We start from the raw sequence: 18523 nt of genomic DNA, 5'->3' as shown, positions 1-18523 counted from the left end.
CTGCCCCATGCCCGACCCCACCCCACCCCGCCATCCGGTGCTCACCAGGCTGGCGTGTCGGCTGCCTAGTGGCATGACAGGGCCGGGGAAGCCGGGAGCCATGGTCCCGGGGCCAGGCAGCATCCCATGGACGTCGCTGGCCGTGCCCACGGCGTGGCTGCGCAGCACGTGGATGGCCTCGTCCAAGTGGTCCTCCAGCTTGTTCTGCTGCCGGTGGGAGGGGCAGTCAGGGCGGATACCGGGACCCTGCACGGCCCCTCTGCACGCCTGGCTCACACCCTGCGCCCCCCGCCCAATGCTTCAGTGAAGAGTTTACAGACCAAGGGACATCTATTGTATTGTGTAACATTCTGTCACCCGAGACCCCCACGGCTACCTCCCAATCATGGCCACCCCACCACCAGGACACACACGAGGAACAACACCCCACCCCCGTCAGGTGCACTCACCAGGCCATGGAGACCCCCATCATAGCTGGGTGATAAGGCACCGGGAGCCCCTGCTCGGGGCCACTGGGAACTTCCTGCAGGGGATGAGGATGTGTGAAGGGGCGGCAAGGCCTGCCCAGCCCCTCACTGACCAGGGTGTGCGGCAGCAAAAACCCAGCGCCATCCAGTCCACCTGGACGCACAGCAACCCCGGACAGGCCTCCCAGGGTCCGCACATAGTTACAGGGCAAACAGCCTCATCTTTCTTCCGGGTTTGAATTGCCGACTGTGCTAGTGGCCTGAGGCCCGCCACAGCACTAGCCTCCCAGAAGAAAGAAGCGGAGGTGTGTGGGTACCGAGGGGCCTGAGATGCCCAGCATGGCCACAAGAGGGTGCCCGCCACCTGCAAAGCTATTCTCAGCCACAGGGTAGGGGCTGTGCGCCCAGAGGGCCCAGTGGGGGTTCAAATCCCACCTCCCACCCTGCTAAGAAGTCTCAGTGTCCCCATCTGTACACACTCCCTCACCCCCGTCACCCCCACCCCCTTCCCTGAGAGGCCTAGCAGTTCAGAGTAGAGCGGTGAGCCATCTACTTGGCTAAGGCCTGCTCTGGACTTCCGCAGCGGGAAGGGAAGCCAGGGGAACTGAGAGCACTTCCAGACGCCTCCTGCTCCCAGCTGCTATGCCCAGGGCACTGGGTGTCAGCCAGCCTGGCCCCTAGCCAGAGGCAAGCACAGGGCATGCATGGAAGTGATGCCCAAGTCCCAAGGCATGATGAACATGCTGGCAGCAGTCCAGCTGAGATGCAGCCCTGGCTCCAATGCCCCCCCCTCCACTCAGCTCACAGGCCACCACCTCCAGGCAGCAGCCCCATCAGGAAAGGGAGGCTATCACCCCCACATCAGCCCAGCTACAGGCACCAGACACCTGCCCTCCACCCCCTCCCATCCCCAGCAGTGCTGCCCCTCCCTCACACACCTGCCAGGCCCTGTGGGGAGCCCACGGGCGTCGAGGGACTGGAGGAGAAGTTGTTGCTGGAGTGGTCCGGGGAGTAGATCTGGGATGGGAACGGGACACAAGCAGCCGGTGGTCAGGGGCAGCCTCCAGAGGACCCCAACCGGCCAGTCCCACTGCCACCCCCTCACCCGAGACTTACGGAAGCCAGCGCCTTCCCGAGCGCGTCCCCGGAGCTGCCCGCCGTGGTGCCCCGTGAGCCTGTGGGTGCAGAGAGGGGAGGCCCCAGCTGACGGGTGCTCAGCCCCGAACCCAGCGGGTTTTAGGAGCCTGGTCCCATGGGCAGGGCAGCCCAGGGGCCCGGCAGGGTGGTGGGGAGGGGTGGGCCATACCCAGGAGGCTGTCGGCCCCACTGACGGGGGGCGTGTGGCTGGTGACGCTGCCGTAAGTGGCTCCGGGGGCCGCGAAGCTGGACACAGGTGGCAGCCCGCCGTTGCCCTCTGCTCCGTGTAGCGGGTAGCCCTGAGGAAAGGGGGTTAGGAGGTGCAAGGGCCCGAGGGCAGCCTGCCCCAACCCGCTTGCCCTTCGGGGGCCCTACCATGCGCTCATGCTGGTGCAGGCCACCAAATGCGCCGCTGCCACCAGAGGCGGCGCTGCCACCCGCGGGCGGGAGGGGCAGCGGGGACGAGGCGCCGCCCAGCATGGGCCCGAAGCCCGCCTGGCTGGGGGGGCCCCAGAGCTCGGCCGAAGGGTGCAGGCTGCCATCTGCGGAGAGGAGGGTGGTGAGTGGATGGGGGAGCCCACGCCTGCCCCCACCCTGTCCGCCCTGTTCCGGTGAGTTTCCATGTACCAGCCATGTAGAAGGGGGCAGGGTAGGCGCTGCTGGGGGTCTTGGCAGCTGGATAGGTGGCGGTGTCTCTGCTGTAGTCGTCACCTGAGCTAGGGGGGTACACCTGGGGAGCGGGGGAGCGAGGTCAGGCAGAGGGCCTACCCCAAACCCCTCTCAGCCCCAGCCCCCTCCCAGCCCAACATCCCAGTCTTTCCACTGCTCCTTCTCCAGCCCTACCACGCCCGGAGCCCCCATCCCCACAGTGGGCTCAGGCCCTTGTACGCTGGGTTCCGGGTTTGGAATACCCCTCTCCTGCGTCAGCAACCTCCTTCTGACCCACCAAAGCCCTCGGCCTGTCCTTCCTCCTCTCCCAGGAGCCTCCTCCTGGCCCAGCTCGGAGCCCCTCAGGCCAGGGGCCCTAGCTTAAGAAGGGTGTCTCCAGCAGCACAGGCTTGATGAGTGCTTGGACCAGACCAAGGGCAAGAGGCTCCAGGGTCGGCCTCAGTTCTAACTAGCTGGTGCTGCCCACGCTGCCTGTGGAGGGGCAACCTCGAGTTTGAATGCAGGAGGGGAGGCGGCGGGCCGGGAAGCAGGGGCGGGCTTTCCAGGACCCAGCTGGTGCAGAGCCCTGGCAAGTGGAGTGCAGTGGAATGCTAAACCTGAGCCTCAGACCCCAGGGGCACGTGTGTGCGCAGGACAGCCAGTCCCCACATCCATCCTTGGGCTGGGTGCCGGGTACTCTCCCTGTGGCCCTGGTGGGGTCCTCAACTTGCACCTGCTCACGGAAAGCCCCCCTGCCTTCCAGCAAAGGAAATCGAGAAGTCTGCCCAATACTGAGGCGGGCACACAAAGGCCAGTGCCCATGTGCTGCCTGGCTCCACCCTCTGTCCTGCCACTCACCGAGGACGGGAGCCCGGGCGGCACCTTCCGGACCTTCTTGGGCTGTGAGTCTGTCAGGAGGGAGAGACGTGAGCAGGAGACCCAGTGCTCTGGGGCCGGCCCTGCCCACCTGTCTGGGTGGTCAGGAGCACAGCCCCCACCCCACCCCTGCCCAGGGGGAGGGTCGCTGGACTTGGCGCCTGAGGACAGTGATTTCATGTGACCCTCAGACCCAGTCACAAGAGCCAGAGGGTGACCTACATGTGATGCCGGCTAGGCCACGGGCCACGGGCCGCCGCCCTCCCACCCTGCTCTTCCCAAGTTTCTCGGCTCACTGTCTGTCCCTGCAAGTGGCCTGAGCCCAATTCCAATGCTGGAGGACAGACGGCTACTTCCTGGGCCGAGCTCCCTGCCCGTCCCACACCCACTCACCCAGGCTGCCGCCATCCGCAGGTCTCCGGCGGGCGTTGCCGGGATACGAGGGGTAGAACTGGGCACTGCTTTTGACACCTGAGGGGGACAGCGGCCCAGGGCTGCTGAGGGACAGCTCGCTGGGCAGGAAGGCAGCCTGAGGGAGGAGACAGGTCCCTGTGAGAGGGGGGTCCCTGCGATGCTGGCCGAATGCGCCCAACAACCGGCCCTGCAGGTCTCACCCAGACCCCAGCCCTCCCCCTACCCACAGACCCACCCCAAACCCACCAATCTCACACCTAACCCCAGAGACCTCCCCCAACCCTATTTCACCCGAATGCAGATTCCACCACGCTAAACCAGGTCAGATCCCCTAAACCAGGTCAGATCCCCTAAACCTAAATCAACTGCCCACAGGTCTCACGACACCAGCCGACCCCCCTCAGATCTACTCTCGACACCTGGGCCCTGATGCACCTCAGGGGTCTGAGGGACTGGGTCCACGATCCGCTCTGCCACACTCGTTCTGCCGGGACAATAGGCGCTCTGGCACCCAGTGCCAAGACTCCCTCCGCTTGGCCCAGGGGCAGGGACAAAGCCCAATGTTGGGGGAGGGGAGCTGGCTGGCCACAGCCTCCACTGGCCTCACAGCGGGGACGGGGGGCAATTCTGTCCTGGGTTGGAGCCTCTCTGGTGGACAGGCTCAGGTGGAAGGACCCCCGGCTGGACCTTGAGGTCAGGGGCCTCAGGGTTGCCAGAGCCTCCCATTTGAAACTCACACACAACGGAACAAAAGAGTAGGGGTTAAGGGGCAAACAGGAGACAAGATGCCCCCAGCAGCCTGCCAAGTGAACTGGGCAAGTGGTCGCCACCAGTCCCTCATCTGCTCAGAGGGCGCCTCCCTACCCAGCTCTTCAGTCCCCACCAGACCGAGGCCGGGCCTCACCTGACTCAAGCCGCCGACACCAGCCTCTCTCCCGAAGGCTGCATACGCGGCCCGCTCGCCACCTTTGCCTGGAGGGGGAGGGGCAGGGTCACCTGTGGCCCAGGGAGCCTGGTGTCCTGGGACACAGCCTCCCTGGGTCCCTGATGGACACACACTTTCTGCAAACCCCAGGGGGCCTGGCCCAGCCGCTGCCCTTTCCAGCCTGGGTTTCCTGTGGTCAGGGCTGGGGACTGACTGGAGGGGGTGCATCGGGAGCCTGGGGCCCCACGTACACAGCAGGCCTGCCCTAGCCCCTGGGTTCTGCCAGCACAGACATCTGTCTCCCCCAACTCCAGCCTTGCCTTCCGGCCAGAGGACACCCCCGCAACACTGGGGACCGGTGGCAAGACACTGGGCTCCATCCTCTGGGCACCTGGCTCCAGCTGTGATCTGGATGGAGAGTGGACGCTTGGCTGGCGGATCTGAGTGGTCCTCACGCCAGGAGCAGGCCTGCTGCTGCTTCTACTGAGCTCACTCGACAGCCCGAGCCCAGCCCAGGCTTTGGGGAGCACTTGAGCAGGGAGACCACCCGCCCCCGTGGGCTGCACAGCACCCTCAGTGAGCTGTGGCACGCTTGGCCAGGCACAGCTGAGCTCAGGCCTTGGGCCTGGTGGCCGTGGGAACTGCCCATCAGCCCTGCCTGCCCGCAGGTCAGCCAGTGTCAGGAAGAGGCCACAGGGAAGGAAGCGTAGAGGGAAGCTGGGGTGCCCGCAGGCTGGGCCTCGCCCTCCACATCTGGGCAATGGGGATATAGTGCCCACCAGGCCTGCCCTTCATTCACATGCATTTACTCAGCACCCGTGTGCTGTGACCACAGAGGGTGGGTCTCAAGGCAGGACCTGTTACCCGCAGCTTGTGCAGCTCTGGGGATGGGCCACCCCCCCCAATGGTCCTTGGGCAGCCCCTGCGGTCATGATGCCACTGAACTGACCACCCGGGACCTCAGGGCCTTGTTGGGGGACAGAGTGAAGGTCTGCGGCCCAACACCTGCGGGCCCCAGTCTATTCAGCAGCAGCGCCTTGGAGGAAACGACTAGCAACCTGTCTCGAAATGCGCCGCCCATCCGACACCTACAGGCAGGGCGCTGGGGACTGGAAGCAGTGCCCAGGCGCCTGGCCCCCTGGTCTTTCAGAGCCACAAGCGGGCCACCTGCAGTGGGGATCCCCAACCACCTGAGGCCCCCCGGGAGAGGCGGGTGGTCTTTACAGATGCCACTAGTTAAGTCACATTGGAACATATGTGTGTGGGGGGTGGGGGGAGAGGACCCTGGTGTGGGGGCACTCACCCCCAAGGCTGGGTCCCAGGAATGTAGACGAAGTCAGGCCGCCATGAGACTCACTGAAGTGGGCGCCTTCGCCGTAAGGCTATGGAAAAAGGGGTGTTCAGGACAGCTGGGGACCCTTAACAGTTGGCACAGGGGCTAATAAGGGCTAGAGGAGATTCCAAATTCCAACCCAGGCCACAGCCTGTTGCCTCCCTCAGTACCACTCCTGTTCCCCCAGAACGGGGGTGGGGTGGGGCGGGGAGGCGTCTCACCCGGCTGGGGTCGAAGGAGGAGCTGTTCTGGTCGCTGGCACCCCAGGAGCCTGAGCCGGGCCGTTCCTCGAGGCCTGCAGGGGAGGAGGAAAGGCAGGGTGGCTGCCTGCGTCGACGGCCCAGGGCTGCCTCCCTCCAGCTTCTCGGCTCAAAACCCTCTCCTCTTCCACTGGGAAGCGCCTACCCACCAGGCAAAGCCCCGGCCACCACACCCACACGGTGCCTGTGAAAGCTTGGGAGACCTGGGCTCAGTCTGGGTCACCCGTCCCCGTGGAAGGGACCCCGAGGGTCCGAGCACAGTGGGGCTTCCCCATGTCTTCCAGTCTCCTGGGCCTGGACGCCAGGCCTCTTCCAGGGCACCTCGGTGCAAGCTGCATGCAGCCAAGTGCCTAACCGTGGGCGCTGCCGACCACTGCCCACTGGGCAGGTCTGGGGGGATGGGGGTGCAGGTCTCTCCAGCATATGAGCTGGGGCCACAGGGTCACCAGTGGGGGGACAGGACCTTGGTCCCTGGTGTCGGGTGGGATGGGCAGCATCCTTATCTCCCCACACGCCCTAACAGACAACCGCCCTCCACTCTGAAGAGCCCGCCCCAGGGCCCTCCCTGGGTGCAGGGCCAGCTCAGCTTCCTCCTCAGCAAGTTCAGAGACCCCACCCCGCCTGCAGGGCAGCAGCATCCACGTTCCATTAGGCCCAGGGCCTTGAGGGCTGGCACCTGCACCTCCAGCATCCCTGTCCCGCCCCGGAATGCTGACTGGACAGCGGGACTCTGGGTGGACAGTGGGGGGTGTCCAGCTGCTCGGGTGCTGCCAGGACGCCTTTCAAATGGAGCTCCTCCTCCTATTTCTGTGCCTTTGTGCTAATCACCCCCAGAGAATCTGAGCCTAATTGCTGTCTAATTTGCATAATTATGCATATTAATCACCCAGCCTGGTGCATATTCATGTGTCTCATTTAGATTTTGTTTCCTAATCAAAAATTTCCAGTGTGGTTGAGGATGGGGGCTGGGAAGCTGCCTCACTGGTGGGGGGCAAGTTGTGGTCCCCAGTCCCGCCACCAGATTGGAGGGCCTGTGCCCAGGGGGCCACACCCTGGCTTATATCCTAGGAAGTGTGTGTGTGTAAGGGTGGGGGGTGCAGAGCTTCAGTCTCCCTTGTCTACACTGGGCAGTCCTGCCTACTGCCCTGTGCATCGGGTCAGCCTGAGGACTCTGGGCCCGCCCTCAGGATGCAGCCCACCTGCTGGGTGCAATCCCAACGGTGGGCGCCCACGAGTCCCTTGGAGGCACCAGGACCCTCAGACAGAGTAGGGGTCGCCCCGAGGTCACAGACATGACCCACCTCCACAGGCCAGAGTGGCCGGGTGCTCAAGCCCATCACCCCAGAGCAGCCCGCAGACCTTGAGAGAAGGCTCTGGAAACCCGTGTCCCCTACCACCTACCCAGAAAGACAGGAATAGGGACGGCCCCTCCCCCACCACCCCCATTAATAGTTACTAACCCCCCCTCCGATTAATTATGCATTTTAGTAAGCCAGACATGAATATTCATAGCACATTCCCGCCCGTATACTAATTAAAACGTACTAATAGAATAAGACAGTGCTGTCGGAGGGAAGGGTTTTTTCTTCTTCAGGTTTTCTTTCTTTACAAACAAAACACGGAGGTGAACTGGTGTTCTGGAGCACCTGGGGAGACTGTGCCAAGTCCTCAGGCTCCGGACGGCTGGCAGAGTGGAGAGCAAGGGGGGAAAGAGACCCTCCCTGGGCTGAGGGGGCAGGAGCTTAAAGTCGGGGGCAGGCAGAGCTGTGACTGGATCCAGGGGCCAGCTGCCCATCCCTAGAGGCCTCCATTCCAACCAGTCACCCAGGAGCCCCAGACCGCTCCCTGGTCACCCCTTCTTGCTGTCCAGGCTGCGCCCTCGCCCGCCCCATTCCACTTGACTGGCTGGAGGCCAGACCCCCCTATCAGCAAGGAATGATGCAAAGCGGAATCAGTCACCCCTGAAAGACAGATGCACCCCACTACTAGACTCCCAGAGAAAGCTGAGGTCTCTGGTGGTCACTCGGGAGGGCACTGGGAGACGAGGCTGTCTGCCCCTGAAGGTGTGCAGCCTGGGAAACCCAGGGGCGGCTCCACACCTCCCTGCACAGCGGCGGTGAGTCCCATTGACTCAACAGCACTGGGGTGTTGTTTCATGGAGGGAGGCAAGAGAAAGCGGGCGTCCATCTTCTAAAAGGCAGACGTTCACTACAACCACACAAGGCCACCGCTGATTTACTGGGACCAAGGTCTGGGGGCAACGCAGCCCACTGGCATAGAACCGAGTCCACACACGAGGAGCGTCAGACGCTGGCCTCAGCACTAACTAGTGCCCAAGACTAAAGGTCTCCGTGAACCGGGCGGCTTCCAGCCTGAGACCAGAAGAACTAGATGGTTGCCCCCCACCCTCACCCCATTTCCCTCTGCTCTGACCAGGGGCACCTTAGAGCAGCGGTTCTCAACCTGGGGGTCGAACGACCCTTTCACGGGGGTCACCCGATTCATCACAGTACCAATGAAAATAACTTTATGGCTGGGGTCCCCACAACATGAGGAACTGTATTAAAGGGTCGTGGCATAAGAAGGTGGAGAACCGCTGCGTCAGAGGGTCCCAGAGAGAAGGGGAGGAAGGCACTAAACAAAAACCCTATTCCCGAGAGGCTGGCCTTCCAGGACAAACGGGGACCAGGGGAATCCCTGGGATGATGGGATGATGACCCAAGATACCCTTTGAATTCCCAGTGAAGCCCTTTCTGTGGCCGCCACCCAACTCGGTGATAACAAGCCACACTCACTGCCACCCAGTCAGTTCAGACTCTCAGCCACTAGAGCCCCGTGGGCTTCTGAGAGCAGCTCTTTATTCTCCCTGGGAGCAGCTGGCGGCTCCAAACTGTTGACCTTGGAATTAGCAGCCCCCGCATGACCCACCCTGCCTCCAGGGACCCCAGCTAGGTGGGTGACACCAGGCTTACAGTCCCCCGTGAGGCACGTGCTTCCTTCCACGTTCAGTCGAGCCCCCCAAGGGCCACATTTGCCCTGTTCAAAGGACAGATGGGACGCGGAACCAGTGGGACAGAATGCGGGGTCACCTGTCAGGCTGCAATCCGCCAGGTCAGCAGTTTGAGACCACCAGGTGCTCCTCGGGAGAAAGCCGGGGCTTCTACTCCCTCCCACGGGGCCGTTCCACCCTGCCCTGTGGGGTTGCTGTGAGGGGCACCGGCTCTGCTTTGGGCACGTCAGTCACGAAGGCAGAGTGGTTCCCAACAGAACACCCCATCCCACCCGCCTGGTCCGGCCACCACCTCAGGAGGGTGTGTGTCAGTGAGGGTACAGGAGACTGTCGGTGAGGTGACGGGCACAGAAGCCCAGATAGGGACCCCAGAGCCCCGGCCTTGCTGGGGGTGGGGGGGTGCTGGGTGTGTCTCAGAACCCCCTCTACTCGAAACACAGCAAACATCTTTCTCTGCTTCCAGCCAAGATCCACCTGAGCCAGCAAACCCTACACTGACGCCCCGTCGGCCTACCGGTCACAGGCACAGCCCCCAGCGTTCCTGCCACTGGGCCCATTTCACTGACGGAGACCAGGCTTGGAGAAGAAAGGTCTCGATTGGAGTAAGATCCCACAGGAAGTAAGTGGCAGAGGAGAGAGGACTGGGCGATGCACATGTAGCCAAAACGCAAATGAACTTACTGGGTGCAGACTCAGCGACCCTACAGGACAGGGCAGAACGGCCCTGTGGATTTCTGAGACAAGTCACCCTTGACGGGAGTAGACGTCTTTCTCCCGAGGAGCGGCTGGTGGTTTTGAACTGTGGACCCCGTGGATCCATCCCAGCCCCATCCGTAACCACGGGGACACCAGCGCTCCTTCACAGAACCCAGCAAACTACCAGTTTCACACTGAAGTGAAAGAGCGATGTTTCAGGGAAGCTACAGTCTTCATGCCAAAGGGGGTGGGGTGGGGTGGGGCGGGGGGACAGATCCCGACACCAGGCCCCTTCCTCAACGTTTCTGCACAGGGAGAAGCGGCTTTACTTCTGGAGTTGCAGTGGCAAGAGAAGGACACTGAACGTGAAGGCACCACCACGGGTCCCTCCTCGTCTGGAGCAAAGAGGGAAGAAGACCGAAGGTGCATGAAAACCCTTAGCCCCCAGGCTCACCGACTGCACTGACACCCGTCCCCACGGCTCGGAGAGCGGACAAACTCGCCTCGCCGCCGCCGCCAGGGGTCACAGGGAAGGCCCTGGGCATTGCTGCTGTCGGTCGGGTGCCACCAAGTGGGCTCTGACCCACAGAGAGCCCTGCACACAACAGAAGGAAACACTGCCCCGTGCTGCGGCAGTCAGCGTGTCCATCCACATGTCAAGCGCCTTCCTCCACCTCCTCCCACACGATGCTTCTCCAGGGACTGGTCCCTCCACACGTCCAGAGCATGTAAGACAAAGCCTTGTCCTCCTGGCCTCTAAGGAGCACTCCGGCCAGACTTCTTCCAAGGCAGATTTGTTTGTCCTTTTAGAAGTCCACGGTACTTTTAAGAATTCTTCTCCAGACCCACAATTCAAAAGCATTTCTTCTTCTACGGTCTGTCCAACTGTCATATGAGGCGCGTAGGAGGCGATGCAGGATGCCATGGCTTGGGTCACGCACACCTGAGTTCTCAAAGCAACAGCCTTGCTTTTCGATACTCTGAAGGGGTCTGGTGCAGAGCTACGTAACACGGCACGTCATTTGGTGTCTGGACTGCTGCTTCCATGACCTGAGACAAAGCCCTCGACAACGTCAAACGTCAACCGTTTCTCCGTTTCCCAGCCTGCGCCCTCGGGGACCAGCTGGGAGGGCTGGGTCGTCTTTACCCGGAGCTGTGCGCGTCCAGCAAGGAAGGTGGTGTCACCGGCAGGCCGCGGGTTGTTACGAAGCCTGCGTCCGATGCCGATGCCACACTCTTCTTCATATGACCCACCTTCTCGATGACTTGTGCTCGGTACTCAGATGGCGCCAGTGTGATGAGAGGAGACAGTCCTGACGCTCAGCTTTCCTGATTTTAAACCACGCAGCAAGAATATAGTTACTGCACCAGAAAAAAAAGTTGACGGTCTACCAGTTCAAGCACGCAGGAGCGCCTATGGTGCTGAAGGAAGGTCACGGGGCAGGGTGTGACGCAGCACCCACCGAAAGGTCTAGAAGGCTGACCCACTCGTCTGTGCCAGCAAGTCTGGAAGACAGTCGCTGGGCCAACTGGCCGGAAGAGAATCCGTACACGAGCCCATTCCGCAGCCCGGTGACCCATCAGGATGCTCGAGTTAGAGAGCGTTGTGACTGGTGACTGGTGTCACACACGGCTAACGTTTCTCTTACTATCAGCCAAGGACCGTTGCTGCTGCGGCACACTGACAGGGAGCTGAGCCAGAGTTCAGGGTGGACTCGGAAGAGGACATGGAGCAAGGGACACCATGGCTGAGGTCAGACGGATCTCGGCTCAACGCAGAGAAGACCAGGAAGGTGCCGGCTCGCGTTTCACTGACTGTGCACAGGCACTCGGCTGTGAGGACCATAAGGAGCGGTGGACCGCCCTGAGGAGAACAGGGATTCCGGAACACTCCACTGTGCTAGCGCGGAACTCGCACGTGGATCAAGAAGCACTTGTGCGAACTCAACAGGTCCGGGAGAGCGCGGGAGAGGGTGGTACAAAACTCGGAATCAGAAGAGAGCAGGCTTCCCGGTTGGGTCACAGGGAGACTGGTGGGCCGCCAGGCCTGCGTCTGGCCCTTAGTCACCCTACAGGTCTGGAAGGAAACTCACCCTTGGGGCGCAAATTCCAGCCCAACAGACAGTTCTGTGAGGCAGCAGGAGACCAACAGCCACCAGAGAGGGAAAGAGCGGCATTACCCCAAGGGCAGGAGGGAATGGAAACAGGAAACGGAGGCGGTGGCGCGGGCGTGCCTGAGGGAACACGTGAGGGGTTGCCGTCAATGGGCTGGAACAAAATGTGTACAAATCACTGAAGGTAAAACCAATGATCTGATCTTCACCCAGCTGCCATAAAGGGTGGACACACATGCCCGATGTGCCAGGTGCCGCTAGGAAAGTAAAACGCCCGTGTCTGGGAAGGCAGGGCATGCTGCTCACCCACTGGGCCCACGTCTCTGACCTGCCCAAGCCCCCAGCACCCACAAACAGAAACCCAAAGGAGGGGAAGGGGGAAGCCTCAAGTGGCTCATGGGTTATGGTTGAGGGGCGGGCGTCGGTCAGATATGGACAGCTGCCATCTCGTGTTGCAGGGCCAGGGGCCCCATCTCGAGTCGGAGCAGACCTTCCCTGCGCGGGGCTGATTGTTCTGATGCAGAATGCCGGGTCCAACCCCTTAGTGAGCAGGGCGCCCCCCAGTCACCCCCCGCGTTTCAGTGAGATTACAGAAGTTCTGTACCTGAAACCAGAGGAACTAGATGGTGCCCAGTTACCACTACCAACTGCTCTGAAGGGATCACAGGAAAAGGTCAAAGGTGGGGGGTGTAGAACAAGATTCAAAATAAAATAACGGGACCAGGTTTGCTCACCAGAAATAGGTGGGGCCCCCAAGACGATGAAGGTGGCCCTGAAACTGCAGGTCCCTCGGTGTTAGAATCAGCAACCATTTGAGATCAAAAGGGTGGCATTTAACCCCAGACCAAGCACAGAGGATTAGGGACAGACACAAACACGGGGAGGAGGTGGGGCCCGGGATGGTGCATGGAAAGGGTTGCAATGGACGGGTTCATTCAGTGTCTGTCGAGTTACTGACTGTATAAATGATAGTCTGCTTTGTGAACACCTATTTTAGAATTTACGAAAACCCTACACCTTCCAAACAGTAGCAGCAGTCCAGCCACGTCTGATTAAAAAAAAAAAAATCAACTCACTGCCATTTAGTCGCTTTCTACTCTCAGTGCCCTTACAGGACAGAGCAGAACTCTTAGGGTTTCGGAGGTTGTATATCTTTACAAAACTGATGGCCTCGTCTTCCTCCCTTGGAGCGGCTGGTAGATTTGAACTGCTGAACCTGCAGTTCGCGGGCCAACTTAAAAGCCCCGTGCCACCAGGACTAGAAGACAAGAGACTGAGAGAAGCATTCCATCCAACTCGAAAGTCTGTCAGCACACCAAGGGCAATTTTGCCGCGATCTTTTTGAAGCCCTCGTGTGATAAGCAGAGCTCAGAGGGAAGCCCGGCGGCGTCACTGAGACTGCCGGGGCGTGGGCACAGTGGGTACCCCCTCAATGCTCGGAGCCGGAGCCCCGGTGGCACAGTAGTTACTCGTTCGTTGAGCTGCGATCCCCCAGGTCCGCAGCTCAAAACCACGGAGCTTCCTCCTCTCGTGGAACTGCAGTCTGGGAACCCCACAGGGGCAGTTCTGCCCTGTCCTGCAGCCTCGCTGAGTCAGCGTGGACCCAGGGCAGTGAGAGCGCCGCCCTCTGACTGTAACCGAGGGTCGAGAGAGACAAACCAGATCCTCGACTCAAAACCCAACGGGGTAACTTTAAGAGGAGCAGCAGCTCAGATTAAAAGAGGAAAGCAGGCAATCTATCGGCATTGACTCAGCCAGGACGCAGCCCTTGGAGGGCAGGTCAATGAGGGGTAAGCAGCAGGCAGAGGAACCGAGGTCTCAAGAGCAGAAGTTAGATGGAGACTGAGAGTGAACTCTGACCTCCTGGCAAAACCAGGAGGAGGGCAGGTGAGTCGGCCCTTCGTTAAAGTGGGGGCTTAAAGACAACGACTGGTCTCTACTAATCTGCACCAACACAGGAAACAAACCAAAAAGGGAAACCCAAGAACCAGAGGCTAACGGCTCTGGCTCCACGAAAGGTGGCCACCTCTACCTTGAGCCCAGAGGAACTAAAAAGTGCCCGACCCTCATGATCAACGGAGAGGAGGAGTGCTGGGAGTGGACGGGGACAGCGCTGGATACAAGCAGGGCCATAGGTCAGTGCCTAGGAGCTCCCCGTCCCTACCCATCACCTCCCAGGAGGCCTGCGAGGGTCAACACTGCAAGAAGCCAGCCCTAAGGAGGGGGCCAGGCGCAGCCAGCCAACCCTCCAAAACCCTCCAGGGCTCAAAGAAAGAGGGTGGGGGTGGTGAGTCTACCTGGCTACCTACTCCTAAGAAAGGTAGGTCTCCCAAACCATCCATGGCTGACTCCCAGCACCCCTACAGGGCAGAGTAGAACTTTGCCCTGGGGAGTCCTACCCAGCCTGTAGTTAGCAGCCCACCGCTTACCCAGCAGCACCTGAAAGGCAGCTCTTAGTTGGGCTACCAGGGATGGCTACCGGGGCTCCGCCTCTGTGTCAGTCTAGCTGACAAGAGACGTCCACCATCCAGAAGGTGAAATGCAGACGTGGCATGAACAGCCATGGCCTGCTGCAGACAGTGCCCAGAGCCCTGGTCACCACTGCCAGCCAGACTGTGGTGCAAACACTGGCCGGCCAACAGTCCCCAAAGGACCAAGCTCTCAGTGAACTCACTCAGCCTGGGCGAGCCTGCGTCCGAGCTGCTTTGGACACCCCTACTTCCATCCCAGCCCCACGACCAGTGCCTTTCACAAAAGCTGAAGGGAGTGCTTGGGGCTGGGGGCTGGGGGGAACAGGGAGGGGCTGTGTCTGGGTTCTGACGGTGGTGATGTGAACCCTTGCCTGGGGGAGGACCACCTAGAACCCAACGGAGCAGCTTTGTTCTGTTACATGGGGGTGCAGGGAGCCGGAACCGAGAACTGTGGACATGCATGCCTACACCCCTCCTTGGTGTGCTGCTGTGCATATTACACACAGGATGTTACAAGTGGGGACGGGACAGGGTAGGGTGCAGGGTGCGCACGAGTGCCCAGACTTTTCTTCCCAGCTTTTGGAAATGCCGCATTACTTAGAAACAGAAAAGTGAGCCCCGAAGAAGTAAGAGGTCAACTCTACTAGGAGACTGGAGAGGAGAGGGACCACGGGCACGCGCGCACCAAACTGCGCCAAGGCCGCTGCCCAAGGCACGGCCCACGGTGGGTAGAGGACACGCGTGGCGGAGGGGCAGCGCAAACGGGGGCAAGGATGGTGGCACAGCGAAGAACGGGACACGCAGAAGCCATCGGGAGTGGCCCGGGCCCTGCACTGTGTAGTCTGAGCAGCGACAGAACACGAAACAGGTCCAAGAAGAAATCTGAATATTCTTGCAGCCGACCAGCTCCAGAAGACACTCGGCTTGTCTGCACCAAACACAGCCACACCGAGCTCCCAGCCATGGGTGTGGGGAGGGGGCGGGGCCCATCTGATGGGGCTCCCCGGGGCCCACCTGGCTGTCCTTCGCAAAGCTTTCCCCAGGCAGCTCCGGGGTCACTTGCAGAACTCCCCCAAAGGAACAAAGACCAGGCATGTGGTCTCCGGAGTGTCCTGAGCTCCCCCTGGCTGGGGTCTGTGACCCCCAGCAAGCTGGCGAGAGACCAGACGTGAAGAGGACATGCCCGGTCCACCTTCCCAGGGACATTGACCTCTAGGCTCCGAGTTCCAGCTTCTGGTCAAACTGCGTTTCGGGGAAGCGAGCTGTGTGTTGAGAGGGGGAGGTCGGGAAGCAGGCACAGGGGTCTGGGGGGCTCCAGGGGAAGTTTGGGCACCTGGGAAGAGATGCCTGGTACGATGCCTGGTACCCTGCTTTTCAGGAGCAGCTGGAGCTCAGACACTCCAGGCTCAGAGCCGTCCACAGTGGGGCTGGCTGGGCAAGTAGACAGCGGCACAATGAAGACCCCTTCCCATACCCAGCCAGGGCATAGGCCCTAGGCCTCCTATCCCCCCACAGGGAAGTGTCCCTGGCATGGGGAGGATGGCAGGGGCCCTTGGGGCTTTCCATGCCCAGGTCACACAGCCAGCCTGCGGCCACTTCCTCAGAGCAGGGAAGGGCAGGGCAGCCAGGCAACTTCCAGGAGCAGCACCCCCTCTCCCCCTCAGAGCATTCCCCCAGACCCGGTCCTAGAAACGCAGCTGGGAGTCGCAGCCTCTCTTACACCCTGGGCAGGTGCTGAGAGCTCCCCAGACGTGAGAGGCCGCTGCAGCTTTCACCAAGTCAGCCCCGCTCCAGGGAGACAGACCCCAGCGTGTAGACCCACAAGTCGCCCGACTCGGTCTCCCTGGCTGATTTTCAGGAACCCATCTCCGGGCCTTCCTTCCTCGCCCCAGTCTGCAGCTCTGCTGGAACCCACCCGCTGTCGCAGCCACAGCCAGAGTCCAGGGACTCTCCAACACCAAAGACAAACCCACTGCAGCGGAGCAGGCGCCAACGCCCTTCAGCCCCACGCAGTCTGCACGGCGCGCAACTTCACAGCGACAGAGCGCGCGGCCTCGGCCCAGGAGGCGGTGGTTCTGCACTGCAGACGTGCGGCGAGCCGTCTGACACCCAACGTGCAGCACCCCCAGAGCACCGCCAACAGCCAAGAGGGCTTCCTGAGAACACCGGACCCCAGTGACACACGCACCACCTCCCAGCATCACAGCCCAAGTCCTCCAGAGACCCCAGTGCCCTGCACACCTGTCCCGGTCCCCTGCCACCACGAGGGCCCCTTGCATTGCTCGGGACCCTCCAGGCACAAAGTCCTGCCCCCAGGCCTGTGCACGCCACCCAAGCCACTGCCCCCCCACCAGACCCCACCCCTCACGCCAATCCCCCGACTTTGAGCTTCTCCAACCAGCACCAGTGTCTCCTCGTGGGACATCCCAGTCCTCGCTGAGGACACCTGATCCTGGGGTCCCCGAGACTCTACCTCACACCCAAGCATGCACACCCAGACAGGGTGCCTCAGCTGCCTCTGCCCACGTCCAACCCTGTGCACCCCCGCCTTTGCCCTCGCCCTGGGTGAACACGTCCTACCTGAGCTCTGGAACTGGGTGCCCGCCAGGGAGGTGGGCCGGCCCTTCCCGTTGGCCACGGGCAGCGGGAACATCTGTGGGAAGGGAGGGAGACGGAGACGGTGACGGTGACGTGAGGGCAACCTATCACCGTTCCCATCCCTCGTGCTTGTGCGAGGGCCACAGCTCTGCTCCGGCCCTTGTACCCTCTTCTCTCATCACACCAAAGCCTGGGAGGAGACCCCAGGAAAGCAGCTCCCGAAGGGGCAGGCAAAGCCTGGGCACTACGGCCATCCTGGCACTGGAGACCCCGCATCACAGAGCGTGGTCATGGCTGCCCGGCATGGTGAACATCACCAAGCAGGACATAGGTAACTCCGACCCCTCTTCCTCTGGGGCTAGTGGCTGCCACCTGTCACCCACGGCCCGCACCCACTGCTGGGAGACTCAGGGTTATTCACTGCCCGCTACTGAAGCCAGTCACCAGCTCTTTGCTGCTGGTCTCAATCTGAAAGCTCTGCTGACACTGCTCGGAACCCTGGTGCCACCCAATCACGGACACCAGCAGCAGTGGCCCGCCACCCCCCACGTCACCATCCCAAGTAAAAGCCAGCAGAAGAGGCCCAGGGCTGTCCCGAGCGAAGGCTCCAGCCCTTTGAGGATTTGCACTCGTCAGCTGGTGCTGGAAATGCTGCCCTGGCACCATGGCCCTGGAGGCAACCCCAGGTGTCCCAGCAGGCGGGCAACTGGACCCTGCAGAGCCCACCGGGTCCTCATACTGTTTGGCTGGGCAGGGGTGGGGGACTGCTTATGGAAACACATACACTTTCTTTTAAAGTTCGCTTAAACAAGCCAAGTCCACAGAACAGGCAACAGGTGGGTAGGGCCAGGAGGCACCCTCCAGAGGGAGCTTACTGTCTCCACCGTGTCCAGGGGAGCCCAGGACCCCACCGCAGGGACGGCAGACAGGGTCCCAGGCTGGGGTCTGAGCTCAGTGGTCCTCATAGCACCCAGAGGGCTAGGGGTCTGCCTGGCTGTCAGAAGGGGAAACTGAGGCACGACGAGGCAGCAAGTGGAGGTAGGCTGGGATAGGGCCCAGGGGTTCTGAGAGAAGCTGGAGGGGCTGGGGAAGACCCTCCCCCGGGGCCCCTGTCCCACAGCTTCCCCAGTGGCTCTTCTGGGCGTTAAATGTGGGTCCACCTCCCTTGCCCCTCCCCCTCCCTTCCTCCCCACTGCTCACTAAATCCTTGAAGATTAAACAGCTTAGCAGCATTAACCGGAAAAATCCAACATCAACAAACCCTTTTGCCACAGAAAAAACAAAACACACCCCTGGTCCTGCCCTGAGGGTCCAGGTTTTCGCTGGGGAGCAGCTGACAGCCCCAAAAAGCAGCCACGGCCTGACAGGAAGTGTGCCCACGCCCCATTCTCCAGGGGAGACTGAGGCCCCGCCGGGACCTGCTGCAGGAGCCAGAGCAAGGGCTCTTGGCCCTTGCTGGGGGGTGGAGGTGTCCCTCACTTAAGTGGCTCAGCCCCATGCACCCCCCCACGCCAAGGCATCACTGTGCCAATGGGGAAATGGAGTCCCGGGCTGGGGGAGGCTAGTCCGAGCCA

At 61.5% G+C, this 18523-nt stretch overlaps 1 protein-coding gene across 1 annotated transcript in view; it reads right to left on the bottom strand.

The window, feature by feature from the left end:
• The window catches only part of TCF3 (transcription factor 3), a 28515-nt gene that overhangs the window by 7353 nt on the left and 2639 nt on the right, over positions 1-18523 (bottom strand). The window contains exons 2-14 of the mRNA XM_045300039.1: positions 16932-17004; positions 6022-6095; positions 5771-5849; positions 4447-4514; positions 3522-3657; positions 3111-3160; positions 2232-2334; positions 1980-2146; positions 1774-1903; positions 1584-1642; positions 1406-1484; positions 450-523; positions 46-207 (exon numbers count right to left, since the gene is read on the bottom strand). Coding sequence (XP_045155974.1) covers positions 46-207; positions 450-523; positions 1406-1484; positions 1584-1642; positions 1774-1903; positions 1980-2146; positions 2232-2334; positions 3111-3160; positions 3522-3657; positions 4447-4514; positions 5771-5849; positions 6022-6095; positions 16932-17004 — 1254 coding nt within the window. The remainder of the gene's footprint in view (positions 1-45; positions 208-449; positions 524-1405; positions 1485-1583; positions 1643-1773; positions 1904-1979; positions 2147-2231; positions 2335-3110; positions 3161-3521; positions 3658-4446; positions 4515-5770; positions 5850-6021; positions 6096-16931; positions 17005-18523) is intronic.

The sequence above is a fragment of the Echinops telfairi genome, unplaced genomic scaffold (genome assembly GCF_000313985.2).
Source record: "Echinops telfairi isolate 266 unplaced genomic scaffold, ASM31398v2 ScPeMD7_7459;HRSCAF=8497, whole genome shotgun sequence".
Taxonomy (NCBI): Eukaryota; Metazoa; Chordata; class Mammalia; order Afrosoricida; family Tenrecidae; genus Echinops; species Echinops telfairi.
The sequence above is the reverse complement of the archived record's forward strand: the minus strand, read 5'-3'. Positions and strand labels throughout refer to the sequence as shown.